Below are 21,485 nucleotides of genomic sequence, written 5' to 3'. Positions count from 1 at the left end.
CCCTGGGATCCTGACCTGAGCCAAAGGAGGACGCTTTTTTTTTTTTTTTTAAGATTTATTCATTCATATATTTATTTATTTGTTTGACAGACAGAGATCACAAGTAGGCAGAGAGGAGGAAGCAGGCCCCCTGCCGAGCAGAGAGCCGCGATGTGGGGGTCAATCCCAGGACCCTGGAATCATGACCCAAGCCGAAGGCAGAGGCTTTAATCCACTAAGCCACCCAGGTGCCCCTAAAGGAGGACACTTAACCATCGAGCCACCCAGATGCCCCAAGACTTGGTAATTTTTTAATAAATGCTTTTAGTTATGGCAATCTCTAATTTTTGTTTTATGCAGATGTATGCAAATTGCCTTGAGGAACACCGATATTTATTATCTGCTATGGATCCGCTCTTTCCCATAACGTTCACTCTCTGTAACTGGGAGAATTTTTTTTTTAATTGTAAGTAATCTTTACACCCAATGTGGGGCTCAAATTTACAACCCCCAGATCAAGAGTCCTATGTTCTACTGATTGAGCCAGCCAGGCACCCCTGGGAGAATTAATTCACAAGGCACCTGGCTGAGAATTATTTCCCTGTGTACAATAAGGAATTCCAAGCGAAAGGAATAAAAGGAAGCCCTGATTACCAATGCTATTGACTAAAGATTCTGCGCAACTTGAAGGGGGTGGGGGTTGCATAATCTGGAGAAAAATGCACTGGGCTCATTTGAAAATAGCCACACAGAACTTCTCTTCACTACCATTTTCTTATTCATCGATATCAATTCTGACTCTTCATGAAAATCAGAGATACTAAGGCAGCTCCTGAAGCTATTAAAGGAACAATGTTTTTTAATGACTAAAAGATCACATGTACCTTAGTTCCTAATGTCAGTCCTCAGACCAATATTAGCCTGTTGCAAAGTTTACACCCACCCAGGAAAAAATGTGAAAAGAACCAAAATGTGCTGGTTTTTCTCAAAAAACAAATTTTATAAAATTTAAGTTGTTTTCTTTTGTCTGGGATTATGTCCTCCTTCCCCATATGCGTGTGGTGGAGGTAACCTTAAATTTTCCTTTATTAGAGTTTGATGCTGATAAATGTTTATTAATATCTTACTGACCCAAATAAAAACATAGCAACCTTATACTACCCAGGAGAAGTAGTGGCAGGACGCATCTGGAAAATCTAAACATCCACGGAATACTGGCCAATCAAAACCCAACTACAGACAAGTGCTCAAGAAGACTACATACTTCACATGCAGTGTGAATTCCTTCAAAGGAACCAGATCCAGGCATGCAATGCAGCCATCAATCTGCGTGCCGGTCTACTCATCCACGGAGACTACAAATCCCAGGGTACTATGAGAGGAAAGTGACGCCCTGCTCTTAAATTAGGCGGGGCTCCAAAGCTGCGGGGCGCGTTAACTCTGGTGCAAGGCATGCTGGGGGTTGTAGTTTTTTGGAGGCGAGGTCGGGCCGCTCCCTGGACGCCCTGTACCGGCGGCTAGACTGCGCATGCGTGTCAGTGGCGTTAGCAGCGGACCCGGGTGGCAGTTCCTTCCTTGGAAGGAGAGATTCTTCTGCCATGGAGTCCTACGATGTGATCGCCAATCAGCCTGTCGTGATCGACAACGTGAGTTGTGTTTTTCCTATCTCTAAACGGATTTATTCTCTGTTCCCCAAAGGGATCGCTTCCCGGGTTTCGGCCTGGGCCACCGGCTCTTTGTCACTGGCCCAGCCTGTCAGGCGGCTTCAGCAGCTGCCGCCTCTGTCCTCCCCTCACCCGTAGTCCGCAGACGGGGCGGCTAGCCAGCAACCATGTGATAGAGAACTTTGGGATGGATAAAGGGAAGGGCTGTAGTCCGAGCTGGGTCTTTGGGCCCTTGGCTCGAGGGGCCTTAGCCGTTCTGTGAGCGCCGGGCGTCCGCCCCCTCCCCAGTTTCCAATAACTCTATTGGCTCTCTTGGCTGTCCATCTTGACCGATGACCCCGCCTCTGGGCCTTGCCGGATGAGAGCAGCCCTCCGCAGTGATTGGCTTGCGCCCCCGCCGTTCTTCTGGGCCGCCATAGTGTTTCCTCTCTCTAAGGGGCGGGCGGGTGCACAAGAGCTGTAGGGATTGGCTTCGGGAACTCCAACAGAAGAGCAGCCTGACGGGCTGGGGCCCGCCCTCGGGTGGAGAAGGGCTAAGTTTCCTTCGGTCCCCAGCCGGGCGGGGTCCTGGGGGGTGTATATGGGTGGGGCTTGGGAAGCTGGTGCCAGAAATGGCTATAGGATTATTTCTATGATTATAGATTACAACGTTAATAAAGATCCAGAAGAAAAGAGAGTGGCCAAGCAAGCAGGGAGGTACCATCTCTGGAACGCTTAGTAGCTGGGGGAAAAAATTACTAAACATATTTGCCAGGCGCTCAACTGCTTGCAGGAGGATTTCACGTACATTCGAATGGAGTCCTCACAAAAACTGAGGGGATAGTTAAGGCAGGAAATTTGATCTTCGTTTCACAAAGGAAAAAAACTAAAACAAAAACCCCGAAGCACTAAGAGGTAAAGTGAGCCCAAGGTCACACGGTAGAGGTGACCTAAAACCAGTGCTTTATCCGCTATTCTTGCTCGTAGCCCACGCAAGTGCATCAATAGTGATAAATGGAAAGAATCTAAATAACTGCTCTTAATTTGGGCGGACGGTGACTGTTGTAAAACAACTGCATTTCTGTCTTTCACTGAAAGGGCTCGTCCCGCAGAGATTGGTTGGTACCAGAGGGAAAACTGTTGAGGGAAAACTGTCAGTTCTATCCGTCCTAAACTGTCGGATTCATTGTTGGTCAGCCCTTGGGACCTTGGGCGTGTTACAAGGTGCCTTCGTTTGCATCATCTCGTTTAAGCGTCACCGTCCCCTGTTTATGCAGGAAAGTGAACCCGAGAGAGGTTAAGTATGCAAGTCCCCTGTCTTAGAAGTTGAGGAGCCAAGACTCAAATTAAGATTGGGTTCTAAGTTTCTCATTTTTTCCAAGGAAAGGTGCTTTTTTGTTGTTGTTAGCTTTCTTCTCTCCAGAGGTATAGCTTCTGTCTTGAAAAGCAGAAGGATGGGGTGCTTGGGTGACTCAGTGGGTTAAAGCCTCTGCCTTCGGCTCAGGTCGTGATCCCAGGGTCCTGGGATCAAGCCCTGCATGGGGCTCTCTGCTCAGTGGGGAGCCTGCTTCCACCTCTCTCTCTCTCTGCCTGCCTCTCAGCCAACTTGTGATCTCTGTCTGTCAAATAAATAAATAAAATCTTTAAAAAAGCAGGAGGATGAGCTCAATGAGACACCTCATTGAAGGAGGATTTTTGTTTTGTTTTGTTGTTGTTTGGTTGGGTTTGTTTGTTTGTTTGTTTGGTCTCCTTCACTGGACTGTTAAATGCTAGGGGGAAAGATGGCATTCTTTCATTTTTTATTACTCTCACCTTCCCACCTTCCTTCACACACATAGCACCTATGGCCTGGCACCATTATGTGCTCAGTAATTGTTTTTTCATTGGACTGATGGGTGGGTGGATGGGTGACCAAATATCACAGTAACAAAGATATCCCTAAATAAGGAAAGGTTTGAAGTGGGGAGGGATCCTAGTTAGTTACTGCAGAGGGTTAAGTAGGGCTTCTTGTTCTTGATTTGATTTTCAGAGAATACTTCATCCAGTTTGTATGTACTTCATCTGTGTTTTTCTTAATTTTAAAAAGAAAAAAAAATAGAAATTAACTATTTCCTGTTTCCATCAGCAAGGCAGAAGGAGCAGTCTGTCCATCCCATTAGATCCTTTGATTTTGGAATGTGGGGGCAAGAGTTCCATCTTCAGCCATTTTCTTTAATGTCACTTAAGCTAATGCTTTTTAGTTTCTCCTTTCTCTTTCTCCATAGTGTATTTGAAATGCATCAAAGCTGAGGTTTATTTTCAGTTTTAAGATTTATAGAATTGATTTGTTTATTTTCTCTGGGAAACATTTTTTTAAAGATTTTATTTATGAGAGAGAATATGAGTGGGAGAGAGAGAGAGCGCAGGAGCAGTGGGGAAGGGCAGAGGGAGAGGGAGAAGCAGACTCCCCACTGAACAGGGAGTCTGATGTGGGGATCATTCCCAGGACCCAGAGATCATGACCTGAGCTAAAGGCGGATCATTCCCAGGACCCAGAGATCATGACCTGAGCTAAAGGCAGTCGCTTAACCGACTAAGCCACCCATGTGCCCCTGGGAAAACATTTCTTTTATCATCCCAATAATTAGGCCAAAAGGTGAAGTGAGAGAAATTCTCCCATTAGGATTTACTGAACATCTGCCACATGTTTAGATCTGGAATCTCAGGTAGTTCTTGCTGTTTGACATTTAGAGATTTTGTTTTGTTTCAAAGTAAAAGATGGATAGGAAAAATACCTTGAAATATCTGTGAGAATGAATAATGTGTATCTAGCAGACTTAACTGCTCCATAGTTACACATTGCTACAACTTTATTTCTGGGCGAAGGAGAGTGTAATTAAAAAGAAAGAGGAGGGATTCCCAGGTGGCTCAGTCAGGTAAGCACTGAACTCTTGATTTTGGCTCAGGTTGTGATCTCAGGGTCACGAGATCAACCCCTCACTCGGGCTCTTCCATCAGCAGGGAAGTTGGCTTGAGGTTCTCTCCCTCTCTGTCTGCCTCTCCCCTGCTCACATGCACACAATGCTCTCTTGCTCTCAAATAAATAAATAATCTTTAAAAAAAAAAAAGTCGGGGGGAGAACAAAGAAATCAGGGAAAAGAGGGAAGAGCCTCATTATCAGTTCACAGCCTTTCCAAGTCTTAAAATAATTGTTGACTACTCCTTTCTTCCTATTCTGGCACCAAACCAATTCATGAGAATTTAATGAGGGAAATGCAAGGGGAGGTGCACATGCGTGCAGTTCAATGACAACGATAAAGTGATAGGTATTTTTAAAAACTGAATACAAGTCATTCTTAAAAAAAGCAGGAGGTATGTCCTGACATATAAAGGTATGTCATAGATAGTAATATAAGAGGAAGGCAGCTCCCAGGCCACATTTTGATGACTATGACACTTTGATTGGAATACTGTGTTTATTCTGAAGCCCAAATCTTTGCTGAGATCTCAAAGGTTAAGTTCTGTCCTAAAAGGAATCAATGTTCTGGTCAATCTTAAAACTGTCTTTGTGACTATTTGGGCCTAAATGCTGGAATAGTATCAGATCTTTTCAAGTTCATCAATAAACTAAGTAAGTGTCACTGTTTGGGGGGATCTTATACTGCTTTAGCCCACCTTTTTTAAAAAAACGAGATAGTTAAACATACAGGAAATTTCAGAGAAGTATATAACTAGCACCCACACAGCACGTGTTTACCACCCACCTTTACTAAATGTTGACATTTGCCATATTTGCCTCAGGATTTTTTTTTTTTTAAGATTTTATTTATTTATTTGACAGAGGGAGCACAAGCAGGGGAAGCAGGCTCCTAGCTGAGCAGGTAGCCTGATTCGGGGCTTGATCCTAGGACCTTGGGATCATGACCTGAGCCGAAGGCAGATGTTTAACCGACTGAGCCACCCAGGTGCCCCTGCTTCAGGATCTTTTTTTAGGAAATAAACATTACAGATATAATTGAAGTCTCTTTGTGTACCCCTCCACAATCCTGTCCTTTTTGTCCCAGAAGTAACCTCAGAAGCAAACTATCATCATAAATTGATGTGCTCCTTTCCATCCATGATTTTGCAGACATAGATATTTTATAGTGCATGTGCAGTATTTGTGTTTTGAATTTTTAGTTAAGTGCTGTCATCTTATTTGCCAGCTCTCTCTGTTTTTTTTTGTTGTTGTTGTTGTTTTAAGATTTATTTATTTGAGAGAGAGCCAGCATGCACAGGTGGAGGGGAAGAGGAGAGGAAGAGAGAAACCCAAGCAGACGAACTGTGTTGAGCCCAGAGCCCAACATAGGGCTCAACCCTGAGATCACAGCCTGAGCCAAAACCAATAGTCGAATGCTTAACCCAGTGCCCCACCCAGGCACCCCAACTTCTTCCTTTTATTACAGAAAATGTCAAATATAAACAAAAGGAGAGGAAGAACATAACAAACATCCACATATTCATCACCTCGCTGTGACACTTATCAACTCCTGCCTAATCTTTTTTTAACTATATTCCCACCTACTTCCCTCTCCCATACTGTGGGAGGTTTTTTTTAACTTTTTAAAAATTTATTTATCATTTTATTTTATTTTTTTTTAAGATTTTATTTATTTATTTGACAGACAGAGATCACAAGTAGGCAGAGAGGCAGGCAGAGAGAGAGGTGGAAGCAGGCTTCCCGCCGAGCAGAGAGCCTGATGTGGGACTCGATCCCAGGACCCTGACTGAGATCATGACCTGAGCCAAAGGCAGAGGTTTTAACCCACTGAGCCACCCAGGCGCCCCTATTTATTTTTTTAAAGATTTATTTGAGAGAGAGCATATAGGCAAGGGGAAGGGCAAAGGGAGAGAGAGAATCTCAAGCAGACTCCACCCTGAGCGTGGAGCGCAACATGGCGCTCAGTCTCACCACCCTGAGATCCTGAATCAAGAGTGGGTTACTTAGCCAACTGGCCCACCCAGGCACCCCTTTAATTTCTTTTTTTAAGTAAGCTCTGTGCCCAATGTGGAGCTTGAACTCATAACCCTGAGATCTAGAGTCGCATGCTCTACTGACAGAGCCAGCCAGCTACTCTGTCCCACACTGTTTTAAAAATATAATCAATTTTATTTAAAAATTTATCAATGATTTAAAAATAATCAATGTTTTAAAAATATAAATTTAAAAAAATTTAAAAATATAATCTGCCTTCAGCTCAGGTCATGAACCTGGGGTCCTGGGATGGAGCCCCATGTCTGGCTCCCTGCTTAAGGTATCTGCTTCTCCCTCTCCATCTGCCTCCTCCCCCAGCTAATGCTCTCTCTCTGGACACATGCTCTCTCTCTCAAATAAATAAATAAAATCTTTAAAAAAACCATAATCAATATACTATTATCAAACCTAAAAAAATTAAGAATAATTCCTTAATGTCATCAAATGCCCAGTCAATGTTCAAATTTCACAAATGGTCTTAATTTTATTATTATTATTATTTTTATAATTTGTAATCAGCTCTTGAGATCTGCTGATTCACTCAAGTCTTGTTTGTTTTTTAAGATTTTATTTATTTAATGGGGCACCTGGGTGACTCAGTGCATTAAGCCTCTGCCTTTGGCTCGGGTCGTGGTCTCAGGGTCCTGGAATCGAGCCCCTCATCGGGCTCTCTGCTCAGCGGGGAGCCTGCTTCCCCTTCTCTCTCTGCCTACTTGTGATCTCTCTCTGTCAAATAAATAAAATCTTTTAAAAAAAAATTTTATTTATTTATTAATTTTGAGAGAGAGAGCACACGTTAGTGTTAGCAGGGAGAGGGGCAGAAGCAGCAGAAGGAGAGAGAGCTGTCAAGCAGACTCCATGCTGAGCTCAGAGCCTGAAGTGGGGCTCAGTCTCACGACCCTGAGATTAGAACCTGTTGAAATCAAGAGTTGGACACTCAACCAACTGAGCCACCCAGGCATCCCTGATTCACTTAAGTTTAAGAGACACTAGAATTAGCTGAGGAAATGAAGTCAGTATATTTATTTTAAATAGTCACTTGTGATGTGATATTCAACCTGTTTGTTGTCACTTCAGGAAGAATCCATCCCCAGCTTGCTGGAAAGGATGAAGGGGAGGGGGCTTACAGAGTTCCCTGTTTAGTTGTGTGTATTTTGAGAGCCCCAGATGTGCCTCACACCAGGTGAGGTGCTCTGAGAGTAAGAAAAAAACCAGGTACCACTTGGAAGGAGAAACATCATGAATTAGTTGCTGGGAATGCCTTGAATAGGAGTCTCGAACCCAGTACTTGTAGAAGCCAAGGAGGAACATAAAAAGGGGGAAGAGGAGGGTAGCCATAAAGAAGGCATGAGGACTCTGGAAAGTGCCTTGAGTGGGCCTGACCAAAGAGCCAGCTGCTTTTCACTTCCATCCAGTTGCCCCCATGCAGGAATGGAGACCCAGTGTTGCCAGATTTTCTGCTGTTTGGAGAGAAATCAAAAAATTAACAGATTGTATATGCAGTTTAATTTAAAAAAATTTTTTTTAAGATTTCATTTATTTATTTGACAGAGAAAGACACAGCAAGAGAGGAAACACAAGCAGGGGGAGTGGAAGAGGGAGAAGCAGGCTTCCCACCGAGCTGGGAGCCTGATACAGGGCTCGATCCCAGGACCCTGGGCTCATAACCCAAGCCAAAGGCAGATGCTTAATGACTGAGCCATTCAGGGGCCCCTGCAGTCTAATTTCTAACTGTTGGGAGTTAATTTAAAAGTAGTTTATAGTTTCAGAGACAGAAAATAGATTCATGGTTGCCGAGGACTGCTTGGTGGGAGAGGGCAGGTAGGATGGAGAGGGCCTGTGAAAGGATACAGTTTCTGGGACGACGAGGAAGTTCTGACATTTCATTGCGGTGAGGATTATATGACTGTGACTATACTAAGAACCACTGAGTTATACACCTTAAGTGGGTAAATTATATGGTAGTGAATTTTATTTCAATAAAGTTTTTTTTATAAAAAGTGGTTCGTGGGCCAAACAAAATATGTCTTGGTGCCAAAGTAGGCCCTCAGTGCCCTGGGACCCAAGACTCCACCTCTCAGCATCCTTTTCCCACTTGTAAAATGGGAGATGGGGAGGCTCCTTCCCAGCATATCAAGAATAAGCAGCTGTGCTTAGGTGAAAGGTTGCCCAAGGCACATAGTCAGCAAGTGGTGGGAGAGCCTGGTTGAGGGGTTTGCTGTTTGCCTGCTTCAGAGGGGCTCCTGCATGGCTCAGTGGGTTAAGCCTCTGCCTTTGGCTCAGGTCATGGTCTCAGGGTCCTGGGTTTGAGCCCTGTGTTAGGCTCTCTGCTCGGCGGGGAGCCTGCTTCCCCCTCTCTCTCTGCCTGCCTCTCTGCCTACTTGTGATCTATCTCTCTCTCTCTCTCTCTCTCTCTCTCTGTCAAATAAATAAATAAATAATCTTAAAAAAAAAAAGGCTTTAGAAAGAACAGTTGGCCATTGGTGGTTCGCAACAGACGTTAGTCGTCAGATCTTAAATATTTATGACAAAACTACTTTTTCAAGAAGGCTCTCTACAAGGCACTTACTTACTTGGCTTTGCCAGAGTGAATAACAAAGAGAGTGGAAGCTCATTTGCCAGGTACATAGTTCCTAGTTACAAATACTATTAAAGAAATGGACAGGGTCCTTCTATAATCTGTGGTGGCGAGGTTTTAGCAGGACAGAAGCAGCTCAGCAGCCTCCCCCATCCCCACTCCCTCTTCACCCAGTTGCTGGCGGGGTGAGACTGCAGAGACAAGCTGGGTCTGGCTCCACCGTGTGCCTCATTCCCGACGCTGCCTTCACCTTTCCTGCACCACCTCTGCCCAAGGCTGCTGCTGTTCCAGCCGCCTGTTCAGGCTCCATACTTGAGGCTTCACCTACCAATCATTTGAGCTCGGTTTTAATTTTAGGCAGCCCGCGTCTGTTTGAGTACCCTCAAATGCCAGATACTGCTGATACATAAAGTCTCTGAGCTTGAGGCACTTGGGCTGAAAATGGACAAAAATGGAAACCATAAATTCAAACAGATAGCAGAAGGAAATGCAAACTACCTAATGGTACAGGTAATGGTGATTTTGTGAAATAATAGGAAGGGGATAATTAATTCCAACAGGGGATTATCCTTCTGGAGGAAGGCAATGATATTAGAACTGGGTCTTTAGGACACCTGGGTGGCTCAGTCGGTTAAGCATCTGCCTTCGGCTCGGGTCATGATCCCAGGGTGCTGGGATCAGGTGCCCCATCGGCCTCCCTGCCCGGTGGGGAGTCTGCTTCTCCCTGTGCCCTTCCCCCTGCTTGTGACCTTGCTCTCAAGTAAATAAATTAAAAAAAAAAAAAAAAAAAAGAACTGGGTCTTTATACTCTTACAGGGAAGGACAGAGACGAAGAAATAAACCTAACATCTTTATTTGCCTTGTCACTCAGACTCTAGTCTGATTTTGCTAGTAAACTCAAAATTAAATATCCAGGGAAATCATCTTTTCAAAATATCTAGACTCTGAAATGCAGGTCTCATCTTTACTTGTTTTCAACCTCTGCCAGGAGGTCCAATTAGTCTGTTGGCATCACCACGCCCAGATGAAGGCTATGAGCAATTACTGGAAGCTGAGCCAACACGTTCCCGCAGCTCTCCTGTGCAGAGCTGTTCTCACTCCTCATGCCCCTGTCCCGGAGCCCTGCGGCTGCAGCAATGGCTCTCCCTCTTGCCCAGGCCCTCAGCTCAGTTTACAGCTGCACCTTTTCCAGGCTCCTTGCTGTTCTGCCCAGGCCGATGAGTTTGCACATTGTTTCCTGTTTTCTCTCTTTTTTGTTGGCAGAGATCCCTGCTATCTTAGAGAACTGCCATTCCTTAAGCTTTAGCTACTTCTTCCTCCCTCTGTCTTGCCAGAGTCAAGCACTAGGATGGCCTATCTAACCACCTCCCCTGCCCACCCACCCACCCCAGCACACATACACACACTTCTCCTATGGAAGAGCGGGAATAGGGGCGCCTGGGTGGCTCAGTGGGTTAAAGCTTCTGCCTTCGGCTCAGGTCATGATCCCAGGGTCCTGGGATCGAGCCCCACATCGGGCTCTCTGCTCAGTGGGGAGCCTGCTTCCTCCTCTCTCTCTCTGCCTGCCTTTCTAACTACTTGGGATCTCTGTCTTTCAAATAAATAATTTTAAAACAAAAACAAAAACAAAAACAAAAAAGAAGAGCGGGAATAAGAGAAAGGAAACCAGGGGTGTTGCAGGGAAGCCTTTGGTGCAAAGATAACGTTGGCTATTTAGCATCTCCTGATGTGTTTACTACCGCTTGCTGCGTGGGTTCTGGAAATATCACTCTCCACCCCAAGAGAAGGGGTCAATAGGCAGCAGGAAAAGGCTTGCGCCTATTATATGTGCGGCCGCAAACCGTGTTGGGGTGGAAGGGTGAGCTTATCAGATGTGGTGGTAGGAGAGTTCAGAAGAGAACAGGCTCTATCCGCAAGCAGTAGCAAGCCTCGACATCATGGCTAGAGACATTTACTTTGGTTGGGCCCTAGGTGGTACCAGAGATGTTGACAGAGAAGTCACATTCTCTTCTGACACCCACCCAACTTACCAAGGATTGAAGCATCAGGATTGTAATGTTGGGTCTCTTGTCAGGTGATGCTTTAGAACTTCCCTGCTCTTTACCATAAGGAGACCTGTGAGTAAAAGAAAGCACAGTAATAAAATAAAATAAAATAAAAAATAAAACCACCACAACCCTCCTCCCACAGACCATAGAGCTTTGCCCCTGCAGTACAAACCAGATAGTGTATGTTCCATCAGAGTCAGCTTCAAGCCTGGTGGTGTTCACCGTGGTGTCTGTCCTAGACACCCTGGAGGGCAGAGAGAGTTCAGGCCTGAGTTGGGAAAGTAGGTTAACAGTGTCCCATGTGGTTTAACAGAAAGAATCACGTTCTTCCCACCCTGGTTATGTTCCTGAACTTGGCTGCTTTGGTGCTTCTAGGTACTTTTCTCTTCCCTCAGGTTTTCTCTTTTTCTTCTCTTTATTAGTATTAATAGATTTTTTAAAGATTTTATTTATTTATTTGACAGGCAGGAATTACAAGTAGACAGAGAGGCAGGCAGAGAGAGAGAGGAAGAAGCAGGCTCCCTGCTGAGCAGAGAGCCCGATGTGGGGCTCGATCCCAGGACTCTGGGATCATGACCTGAGCCGAAGGCAGAGGCTTTAACCCACTGAGCCACCCAGGTGCCCCAGTTACTATTATTTTTGATTCCAGAAGGAAAGCATGGTCAATGTAGAAAAGTCAAAGAAGGGGCACCAGGGTGGCTTCTCAGTTAAGCATCTGCCTTCAGCTCAGGTCATGATCCCAGGGTTCTGGGATCGAGCCCTACATCTGGCTCCCTGTTATTCCGGAAGCCTGCTTCCCCCTTTTCCACTCCCCCTACTTGTGTTCCCAATATCGCTGTGTCTCTCTCTGTCAAATAAATAAATAAAATCTTTTAAAAAAGAAAAGAAAAGAAAGTTCAAAGAATGCCAAAAAATCAAGTAATACTTTGAGTATACAGTGAAAGTATACAGGAGGGAAGTCCCACTTCCCTCCTGGAGGCACGTGTACCCTCTACAGATGTTCATGCAAATGGACATATTATATCCAGATATAAGGTCTCTTTTAAATAAAAGTGAAACCATACTATACATACTGTATGATATAGATCTCTTGTTTTTGTCATACTTCTGACTTCTCTTTCTTTCTCCTCTCTCCTCAGGGATCTGGTGTGATTAAAGCTGGTTTTGCTGGTGATCAGATTCCCAAATACTGCTTTCCAAACTAGTAAGTAATTCTGTAGCATAGTCGGAAGCTGGGGAGGCTTGTCAGCTTTGTTTTGGGGTCATCCCTCCACCTTTTACAGAGAAGGATCTCTGATTTGGGTCAGAAATATACAAATAACTTAAAATAATACATGTTCATTGTAGAAATCGTGGGCAATGCAAAAAAGTAGATGAAAATCAAAATGAATTTTAACCTCACTCCTCAGAGATAATGACAGTAGAACTGGGTCTGTTTCTTCCCATCCAAGCATGCACATCTGTACAGCCTTCCGTGTTCTGTCGTGAAATGAAAAGTAATGGTCCTCCTGCTCTCTTTTTTAGTGTGGGCAGACCCAAACACGTTCGCGTCATGGCCGGAGCCCTTGAAGGTGACATCTTCATTGGGCCCAAAGCCGAGGTAACTCCCAGTTCTACTGAAGAAGCCTCAAGCCAGCAGAGGACCTTCATTGTTCCCCAAAAGGGCAGTGGGACAGCCATGAGTAAAAAGAGCAGTTTCCTCTTAAAATATCCCCTTTGGCCCCCTCATCCTAGGTCTAGTGGGTTCACATCTCCCAGGAGCAGCCTCTGGTTTTAGAGAGGAGATATCTGGACCTGCACTTGGGGAGAGAGAGACCAGTTTAGAAAACAGGGCTTTTGCTTTCTTCCGTATTCTGTCACTACCTTGCCAATGGCCAAATTGGCTAGCTTCGTTATTTTTTGGCAAAAGGGATTCAGGGGGAGATCCTGGCTGGGATACCCTGGGGATGAGTTAATTAGCACCACTTGGAGGAACCATGGGCAGCTTCTAGAAGCAGACCAACAGAATCATTGTTGTCAACCTTGGGGGCAAGTGCTGAGGCCCAGGGGTGAGAGCCAGGAGATTTGTATCCTGGGGTCAGACCATGAGGAGGGTACCTCCTGTCACTTGCCATAAGGACACTGAGGGGCCATGGAAATGCAGAAGCCCTCTGCCCTGCTGGCTAATTGGACAGTGAGAACAGTTTGCAGCATACAGTTTAGACACGAGGCAAATGGGAGCCTAACTTCAGCCCTGGGTGAGGACCATGCAGTGGCCACTCCTTGTCCTAGAGGAGTGGGGGCCCCCTGGGCCACCTAGCTGAGAAGCTGGCTGCCGCTGGAAGTCCTGCTCTCTGCCTGCAGGAACACCGAGGGCTGCTGTCCATCCGCTACCCCATGGAACATGGCATCGTCAAGGACTGGAATGACATGGAGCGCATCTGGCAGTATGTCTATTCCAAGGACCAGCTGCAGACTTTCTCTGAGGAGGTGAGGGTCCCGGGAGCGGGGTGTACAGAGCTATGCAGAGCCACTGCCCCAGAGAGGAGGAGCAAGGAGATCACTGTCAGAGTGTTGGACTCTTGCTGGGCCACCAAGCCTTGTGCTCCTCAGACAAGTCTGTCCCTAGTCTACACACAAGTCCTATGACAGACGGAGAATATTATCTCCATTTTCCAAACAAGGAAACAGAAGTTCGGGAAAGCCAAGGAGTCTTTCCAAGATCACTAGGGAATAGAGTGGGAAAGCTGGGACTCAAACCCATGTCTTTCAGACTTCGGAGCTCATATTCTAACTTCTAAGGAAATATCTCTCAGTGCACAATAACAAAGGAAGGTGAATATTAGACATATCAGCATTTCCAGGGGAGGGATATGTTTGGTTTTCAAAAATACCTTCAATATTTAAATTTAATTTTGGAAAAAAGTTGAAATAATTATTTTTAACATAAGAATTCCAAATTTAGATTTACGCAGAATCTGGACAATTAGAGGTATACAGTAGATACAGGAGCTTATGTAAGAATCTTGGGGACAAGGAAGGGAGAATGGGGGTAGAGGCAAGGACAGAACGAGACTTTTAAAGGGGCATGAATTTGGAAGGTTGACACATTGGCTTGTGCAGGGGAAGTTGGCGGGCCCAGCTTGCCTTTTTTTGGTGGGATATTCACAAAGGTCCCCCCAGCTTTCTAGGCCAGCACACAAGGGCTTCTGCCCTGGTGCTGATAAAGGGTAGAAATCTTGACTTGCCCTGATTGTCCTCTGGGCATCTTTCACCAGCATCCTGTGCTCCTGACGGAGGCGCCTTTAAACCCACGGAAAAATCGCGAACGAGCAGCTGAAGTTTTCTTCGAGACCTTCAATGTCCCAGCCCTTTTCATCTCCATGCAAGCTGTGCTCAGCCTGTGAGTAGCTGCTGGCTGGCTAGCCTGGCCTCTTGAGGGCAGGATGGAGGTGCATCTCCTAGAGGCGGGAAAAGGGAATATTGAGACCGCGTCCCATTCTTGCTTCTCTTGTTCTTTGTCTTGGCGGCTGGGTGCCCAGGACTCTCTACTCTGCCTGCTAGGAAGGGCCATACACCACTACAGTTCTTCCCAAAGGCCCCCTAATGTGTTCGGATGTTTATCCAGTGCCTACTCATGTAGACGTTATGCCAAGCTGCTGACAGAGCTGTGATGGAAACACCACCACGGGGTCCCTGTTCTCACACCCCTATCATCCCTGTCATGCTCCCAGCCTGCCTCATCCCAGGGTTAGGTGTAGGGCCGAGGGTGTACACTGGTGACCCGCAGGCAAGATGTGTTTGATCCCATTAAAAAATTGTGAGCCAGCATTTTAACTAGATTTCTGGGGCACCTGGCTGACTCAGTTGGTAGAACGTGTGACCCTTGATCTCAGGATTGTAAGTTCAAGCCCCACATGAGGCATAGAGTCTACTTAAAAAAAAAAAAAAAATGGGAGATTTTCCTATCAAAATCCAAACTTTGGGCTTTTCTGAAAAAAACTGGGATGATCTAGCAGTGCTGGGCACATTCCTATAGGACAAAAGTCAGCTGGAGCCAAAGTAGCCGCTGCCACTTCCAGTTGAGTTTGCAAGCCTGACTGCCACAGCCCACTCTGTTCCCTGTTGTCTTCCCAACATGAGGGACTGTCCGTTGCTGTTTCTCAAACATCACAGGTTTTTCCCCATCGTATCACAGAAATACGTCTATACTCTTGACCGCTACCACCTGAGAATCAGGCCATGTGAGGAAAAAGCAAGTTTTTTGTGGAAGTGAAAATATTCTTATTTTCCTTTACTCATTTACCTTTCCTGCATGGCCCCTGTAGACATTCGAGGTTTTTCCTCTTGTCTGGAAAGTGGAAACTGCCCCGTAGGCTGGGTTCCTGAAGCAGTCAAAGGCAGGCCATCACCTGTGATTGAAGGAGGCTCAGCTCCTTTCCAGGTTTTTCAGGCTTGCTTATGCTCAGGCTTCCTTAGTACTGCGTCCAGTCTAAAGTCCCTAGAGAAAGGTACGCCTCTGCTTTAGTTTAGCTGACTTTGAACTCTAAAACAAAATGAGTTTCTTCCCCGGATGAGGAAGCAGGGGTTAGTGACGATTTGCTCCCTGTGCTTCAGTTACGCCACAGGCCGGACCACAGGCGTGGTGCTGGATTCTGGGGATGGTGTCACACATGCTGTGCCCATTTATGAGGGCTTTGCCATGCCCCACTCAATTATGCGCATCGACATCGCTGGCCGAGATGTCTCTCGCTTCCTTCGCCTCTACCTGCGGAAGGAGGGCTATGATTTCCACTCATCGTCCGAGTTTGAGATTGTCAAGGCCATAAAAGAAGTGAGTGCTGCCCCACACGCCCAGGGATGGGATGGGGAATGGGAACAGGGCAGCCAGGACCTCTGTGACCTGGAGTAAAGAGAGGCGAAGCTCCAGTCCTGAGGGGTCTCCGGTCAAGCTCTGTTCTCCCTACCCAGGCCTCCTGACTACCTTATGATGGGGGGGTGAGGGGGGCTCACACTGATGGTCCCTGTCCCCAAGTGCTGCCATCTTGTGGGCGAAAGGGAGATGCTGTTATTTCTTAAGCTGGGTGATGGGTATACCAGTGTTTATTATGTTTTTATAACTTATATTATATGTTCTTTTGTAAAAGAACATATGTTCTTTTACATCCTTAAAGAAGTCAGAATACGGTTTTCTTTTTTTTTTTAAGATATATTTACTTATTTGATACACAGAGAGGCAGGCAGAGAGAGAGAGAGAGGAGGAAGCAGGCTCCCCGCTGAGCGGAGAGCCAAATGAGGGGCTCGATCCCAGGACCCTGGGACCATGATCCGAGCCAAAGGCAGAGGCTTTAACCCACTGAGCCACCCAGGCGCCCCCAGTTTTCTTTTTTTTAAATGAACATTTTTGTTTTTGTTTTAAGATTTTATTTATTTATTTGCTAGTGAGCGAGCAAGAGAGAGTACAAGCAGGGAGAGTGGCTGGTAGAGGGTGAAGCTGGCTCCCCACTGAGCAAGGAGTCTGATGTGGGACTCAGTACCAGGACCCTGGGATCATGACCTGAGCCTAAGGCAGACGCTTAACTGACTGAGCCACCCAGGCAGTGGGTAGTAGTTTCCTTTTAAATAAACTAGATCCTCCTGCCACCCATGGCTCTAGGGAAACCTGAGCTGGGTAGATGGGACCCAGAACCACAAGTAGTTGAAGGGAAAAAGAAGCCTACGTCTGTACTAAAATTGGGTTGTGGTCTCAGACCCAGCTCCAGAGAGCCAGTTTCCACGCCTGCCCATGAGGAAGATGAGCAGGTAGGAACTTGAATCCTAAGTGCCACCCAGTGAAGGCCGACAGAGGCCACCCTGCCATGCTCCAGGGCAGGAGCTCTGAGGCCCTTTAGGGCAATCAGCGTGGTTGGCAGATGTCTGCAGCAACACCTGGACTTTGACCAGGTAGGCCTAGGTTTCCCACCTGCCTGACTCATGCTCGGTCCTGCAGAGAGCCTGCTACCTGTCCATAAACCCACAGAAGGATGAGACTCTAGAGACGGAGAAAGCTCAGTACTACCTGCCCGACGGCAGCACCATTGAGGTAGGTCTGGATCTCCCTTCAGTCCCCGTAGGTCCCCAGAAGCTCAGGGCCACAACAGAACTCCCAGGGGAAGACTGGACTCACATGCACCAACCCTTTTACACCCTCTGCCTGGAGCCCTGGAGCTCTTGGATGGCACTGTCTCCTGCAGAGCGAGGCATCAGGGGGTTTGGAAGAAGGTGGTTAGTGCTGTTTATCACTTATCACTTCGGCACAGTATAGGGTGAGCTACCTCTTCCTGGACCTGCATTAGTAGAAAGAACTTTTCATGAATGAATAAACCCATGAATTTATTATAAGGTCTCTTGGCTGGAAAGTCCCAGAGCTAGGATTAAACATAAGAGCTTCCTCTCTCTGGTTTCCCAAGAGCTCTCCTTGTCCCTTTTTGTTTCCCATTTGTTCCCCAGAGTTTTGTCTTGGTGTTTTGAGGCTCGGCTCTTGACATACCAGGTCTTCCCTGAGCCTGGCCTTCCTAGCCGCCTGGTCACTAACAGATGGGCAGAGGGGCCTCTTCCACTCTCACTCCTAAAGGTACCTCAGCCCTGGGCCCCACCTCTGAGTTTGCCCCCCCACCCTGCAGATTGGTCCTTCCCGATTCCGAGCACCTGAGCTGCTATTCAGGCCAGACCTGATCGGAGAGGAAAGTGAGGGCATCCATGAGGTGCTGGTGTTTGCCATCCAGAAGTCGGACATGGACCTGCGGCGCACACTTTTCTCGAACATTGTCCTCTCAGGAGGCTCCACCCTGTTCAAAGGTTGGTCTTTGCTCTCGGGGCCCATTGCCAAGGAAGTTTCCAGGTGCCTAGAGAATTGACTTGAGGTTCCCCTGTCCTGCCTATTCAGGTTTCGGTGACAGACTACTGAGTGAAGTGAAGAAACTGGCTCCGAAAGACGTGAAGATAAGGGTAGGAGCATGGTGGGGGCTGGGGCTTCATGGAACCGGGCCTCCCCTCTGAGGCTAGACAGCTCCCAGCTTCCACACTGACCTTGACGTCTATCAGAGGGGAGCCCATTTTCCTTCTCCCTCTCAACAGAAGGGGGCAGTTCTGATACCCTGATGGCACAGGCCGCTAGGCTTGAGGGTCCCACATATAGTCTTTCAGAGAAACCATAATGTTGACAGATTGACTCCTAGTGCTCCCTCGTGACCAGTCCACCATCTTAGTGCCTCCTGAGGGAGGCTAAATGAAGGAGTGTGATTGCTGCCATGGAGTCTGCTTCCGATCAGCCCCAGCAGAATCTTGTCCCCTGACAGCCCCAGCTTCTCTGACAGCTGTAGATACATAGGGCTGCTGGAAATCTGCTCCTCCAGATGAGTGTCGGGCTGGCCACAGTACCCCCCAGAGAGGCCACGGGGTCCAGCAGGGACATTGTGTGAAATGCATCCACTGCCTTGGGCATTAAAATTGGCCATAAAGATGAGCATTGGACGGGAAAGGGACAAGGAGGGTGAAAGTCTCAGACTCCTCTTTCCACCTACCCTTTCAGATATCCGCACCTCAGGAGAGGCTGTATTCCACATGGATTGGGTGAGTACTTCTCCTGGGAATAAGAGTGGAACAGGAAGTGAAGGCATCATTACCCCTCACCACCCCATCCCTTTAAAGCAAAGCCTTGACTGCTTTGGCCCCATGGGGACTGGCCAGCTCCACAAATATCTACTTTCTCCCTCTCACAACATTCCTTGGGGTTCCCTCCACTCCAGGGGCTCCATCCTCGCCTCCCTGGACACCTTTAAGAAGATGTGGGTCTCCAAGAAGGAATATGAGGAAGACGGTGCCCGATCTATCCACAGGAAAACCTTCTAATGTTGGGACATCATCTTCACCTCTCTCTGAAGTTAACTCCACTTTAAAACTCGCTTTCTTGAGTCAGGAGTGTTTGCGAGGAACTGCCTGTGTGTGTGAGTGTGTGTGTGGGTGTGTGGGTACGAATGTGTGCGCATATGCAAGAGCCGTGTGGCCCGGGGATCCCAGGGCCCAGAAAGGACGATGAACTACCCATGATGGCAACGGCCTGAGGCCTGGGGTTGACCACTAACTGGCCCCCGACAGGGAAGAGTGCTGGCAGAGGGCTCCGCTCCCTCGTCAGCTGGGCCTTCGTCTGGCTGTGTGGGACTACGTTTACTACCACAGGGAGACAGAGAGGGTAAATCCCGGGAGACCTTGCTGCTGCCCATCCTCGGCTGGGCTAGCCCCACCCCGTCCCACCCCCAGGGTGCCCCGAGGCCCAAGGCAGCCGCTGCCTCCCTTGCTCGTCCTTCTGCTCTCGATGCCAGTTTTCATGGACTGAGGACTGGGGCCGAAGTTGAATTCTGTCTGGTTTTGTTGCAGTTTGGGTTGGGGGAGGCTGGGAAAGCACTCCAAGAGCTATTACTGAGACTCTGGGGTCAGGAGACGGCAGGGGGCCCTCCACCTCACCTGGGGACCAGGACCACACTGGGCATTTGAAGAGGCAGGAGTAGTGCTATACTTCTGATGGGTGGCAGAGTGAATGCTCCAACCCTCAGCCCCTGTCCAGGGGGTCTTGGGAGAGCATCAGGAGCCTATTGGCCCCAGGCCCTGTTACTTGCTTCTCATCCATCCTTGGGCAATGCCATCTTTAAACAGTTTTATTTATTGACGTGTTTGTTCAGTATGGGACTGGAGAGGGAGCTCACCGCCTCCTGCCCACCAGTCACCCTGTTCACACTGATGTTTACAGCACCTCGGTTTAGCATAGTCCGGGGCCCCGCCACTCCCTGCTAATGGTGAACTGACAGTATCCACAGGCCTCAGGCCTATTTAGGATCAGAGGCTACATTCAAAGTCACTACCACCAGCCTCTTTCTTCCTTTTCCATTTGCTCACTGCCCTGGGATCAACAGGCTGGTTGCCAGTTGGATTTTTTTGAAACAGGAGGTAGTAGAATCACTCTTTGGCAGAGGCCTCTAGCAAAGGAGGGGTATTGGGGATCCAGCCCCCTTAGGACTGGAGAAAGAGCCGCCATTAACCAGGTTGCCTTTTCCCACTCTAGCTGTCCCCCCCCGGGGGGGGGGAACAGGGGGCTCTAGGTTGTAGAGGTGACAAGGCCCCAACTGGGCTGATTTGTGCCATTCTTAACTTTGGACTTATGTGTTAAAGGAGGGTGGGGCCAGACCAGAGTGCCAGGGGCTGACAGGCTCATCTCCCCTGATCCAGTGGGGCCAGGTGCCTACCCTGGACTGGGCTGGCCTAGCAGTCTCCAAAGGCTCTTTAGCCCAGATGGTGCAAAGCTGGGGTCAGCAGATCTTCACTGGCACCCTCACCTGTGACACTAAGACCCGCCCCAATCCCAGACTCCAGGCAGCCTTCTCCCCCATGCCGTCCAACGACCAAAGGCCCTGCCAGGTATGGGCCGCAGCAGCAGGTGTGTGTGAAAGCGATGTGGCGACCCACGGACTGCAGTGTGCTTAACCAGCTCACCTCCCTTCTCCTAGCCCAAGCCTGTCCCTTGCACAGACCACGTTGCCTGGTGGGGCCCAATGTACTTAAATAAAGTCGTTCCAATAGACGCATCAGCTGGGCCTCTTTCTCTGATGCTGGGTGGGAAGAGGAGCTGTGGGCTCTGAATCTGAGGTGGTGATTGGGCCTTGTGTGTCCTCTAGAGGGCACTCTTGTACCAGCCAGACTTGGCCAGCCCTTCACCCAGGTCGCAGCTGGTCGCAGCCTGTCAAGTGGATACAGGAAGGTGTTGTTCATGCCAAAGCCCCAATTCAGGAACTGAAGGTCCCAGCCCTGCACATACACTAAAACCCATGACTGAAACTACCTCAGATGAGGGGAGCACCATTTGACATCCGTGAAGTCAGAACTTCCACATGGATAAGAAGCTCAGGAGCTTAAAATGTAGTTCCTGGGGCCCACACTCAGATATTCTGACTAATCAGCTCTCCATTTTAAACCTGGTGGGGGCGATTTCCAGGCCCTTTGCAAATATTAACTTATCTGATCCTCCCAACAACCCTGCGAAGTAGATATTTTTATTATCCACTTTGCAGATGAATTAGAGCCACAAAAAGATTATGTAATCTCCCGAAGCGCTGCCGTTTATCAGCTAGGATTTGAATCCAGGTAATACAGACCTAGAGCCTCAAGTTTTAGCCACTATACATATCCTCAAAAACCATTGGCCTTAAGCAGTAGGTCCCAATCAAGTGGGACAT

The 21,485-nt window shown here is 47.6% G+C and overlaps 1 protein-coding gene and 1 long non-coding RNA gene across 2 annotated transcripts; one reads left to right on the top strand and one right to left on the bottom strand.

Moving 5' to 3' along the window:
- The first annotated feature begins 1,496 nt into the window (after positions 1-1,496).
- Positions 1,497-20,837, top strand: ACTR1A (actin related protein 1A). The gene is made up of 11 exons (XM_044240396.1): positions 1,497-1,625; positions 12,381-12,445; positions 12,766-12,841; positions 13,585-13,710; positions 14,499-14,623; positions 15,838-16,054; positions 17,210-17,302; positions 17,883-18,057; positions 18,146-18,207; positions 18,791-18,831; positions 19,008-20,837. Exons 1-11 carry the CDS (start codon positions 1,578-1,580, stop codon positions 19,108-19,110), a joined length of 1,131 nt encoding a protein of 376 aa, XP_044096331.1. The 5' UTR covers positions 1,497-1,577; the 3' UTR covers positions 19,111-20,837.
- LOC122901062 lies at positions 9,569-11,585 on the bottom strand. The gene is made up of 3 exons (XR_006383353.1): positions 11,414-11,585; positions 11,224-11,308; positions 9,569-9,628 (listed from the first exon to the last, which is right to left on the bottom strand). It is a non-coding gene; the product is annotated as an uncharacterized LOC122901062 (long non-coding RNA).
- Positions 20,838-21,485: the final 648 nt, after the last annotated feature.

The sequence above is a fragment of the Neovison vison genome, chromosome 2 (genome assembly GCF_020171115.1).
Source record: "Neovison vison isolate M4711 chromosome 2, ASM_NN_V1, whole genome shotgun sequence".
Lineage (NCBI taxonomy): Eukaryota > Metazoa > Chordata > Mammalia > Carnivora > Mustelidae > Neogale > Neogale vison.
The sequence above is the reverse complement of the archived record's forward strand: the minus strand, read 5'-3'. Positions and strand labels throughout refer to the sequence as shown.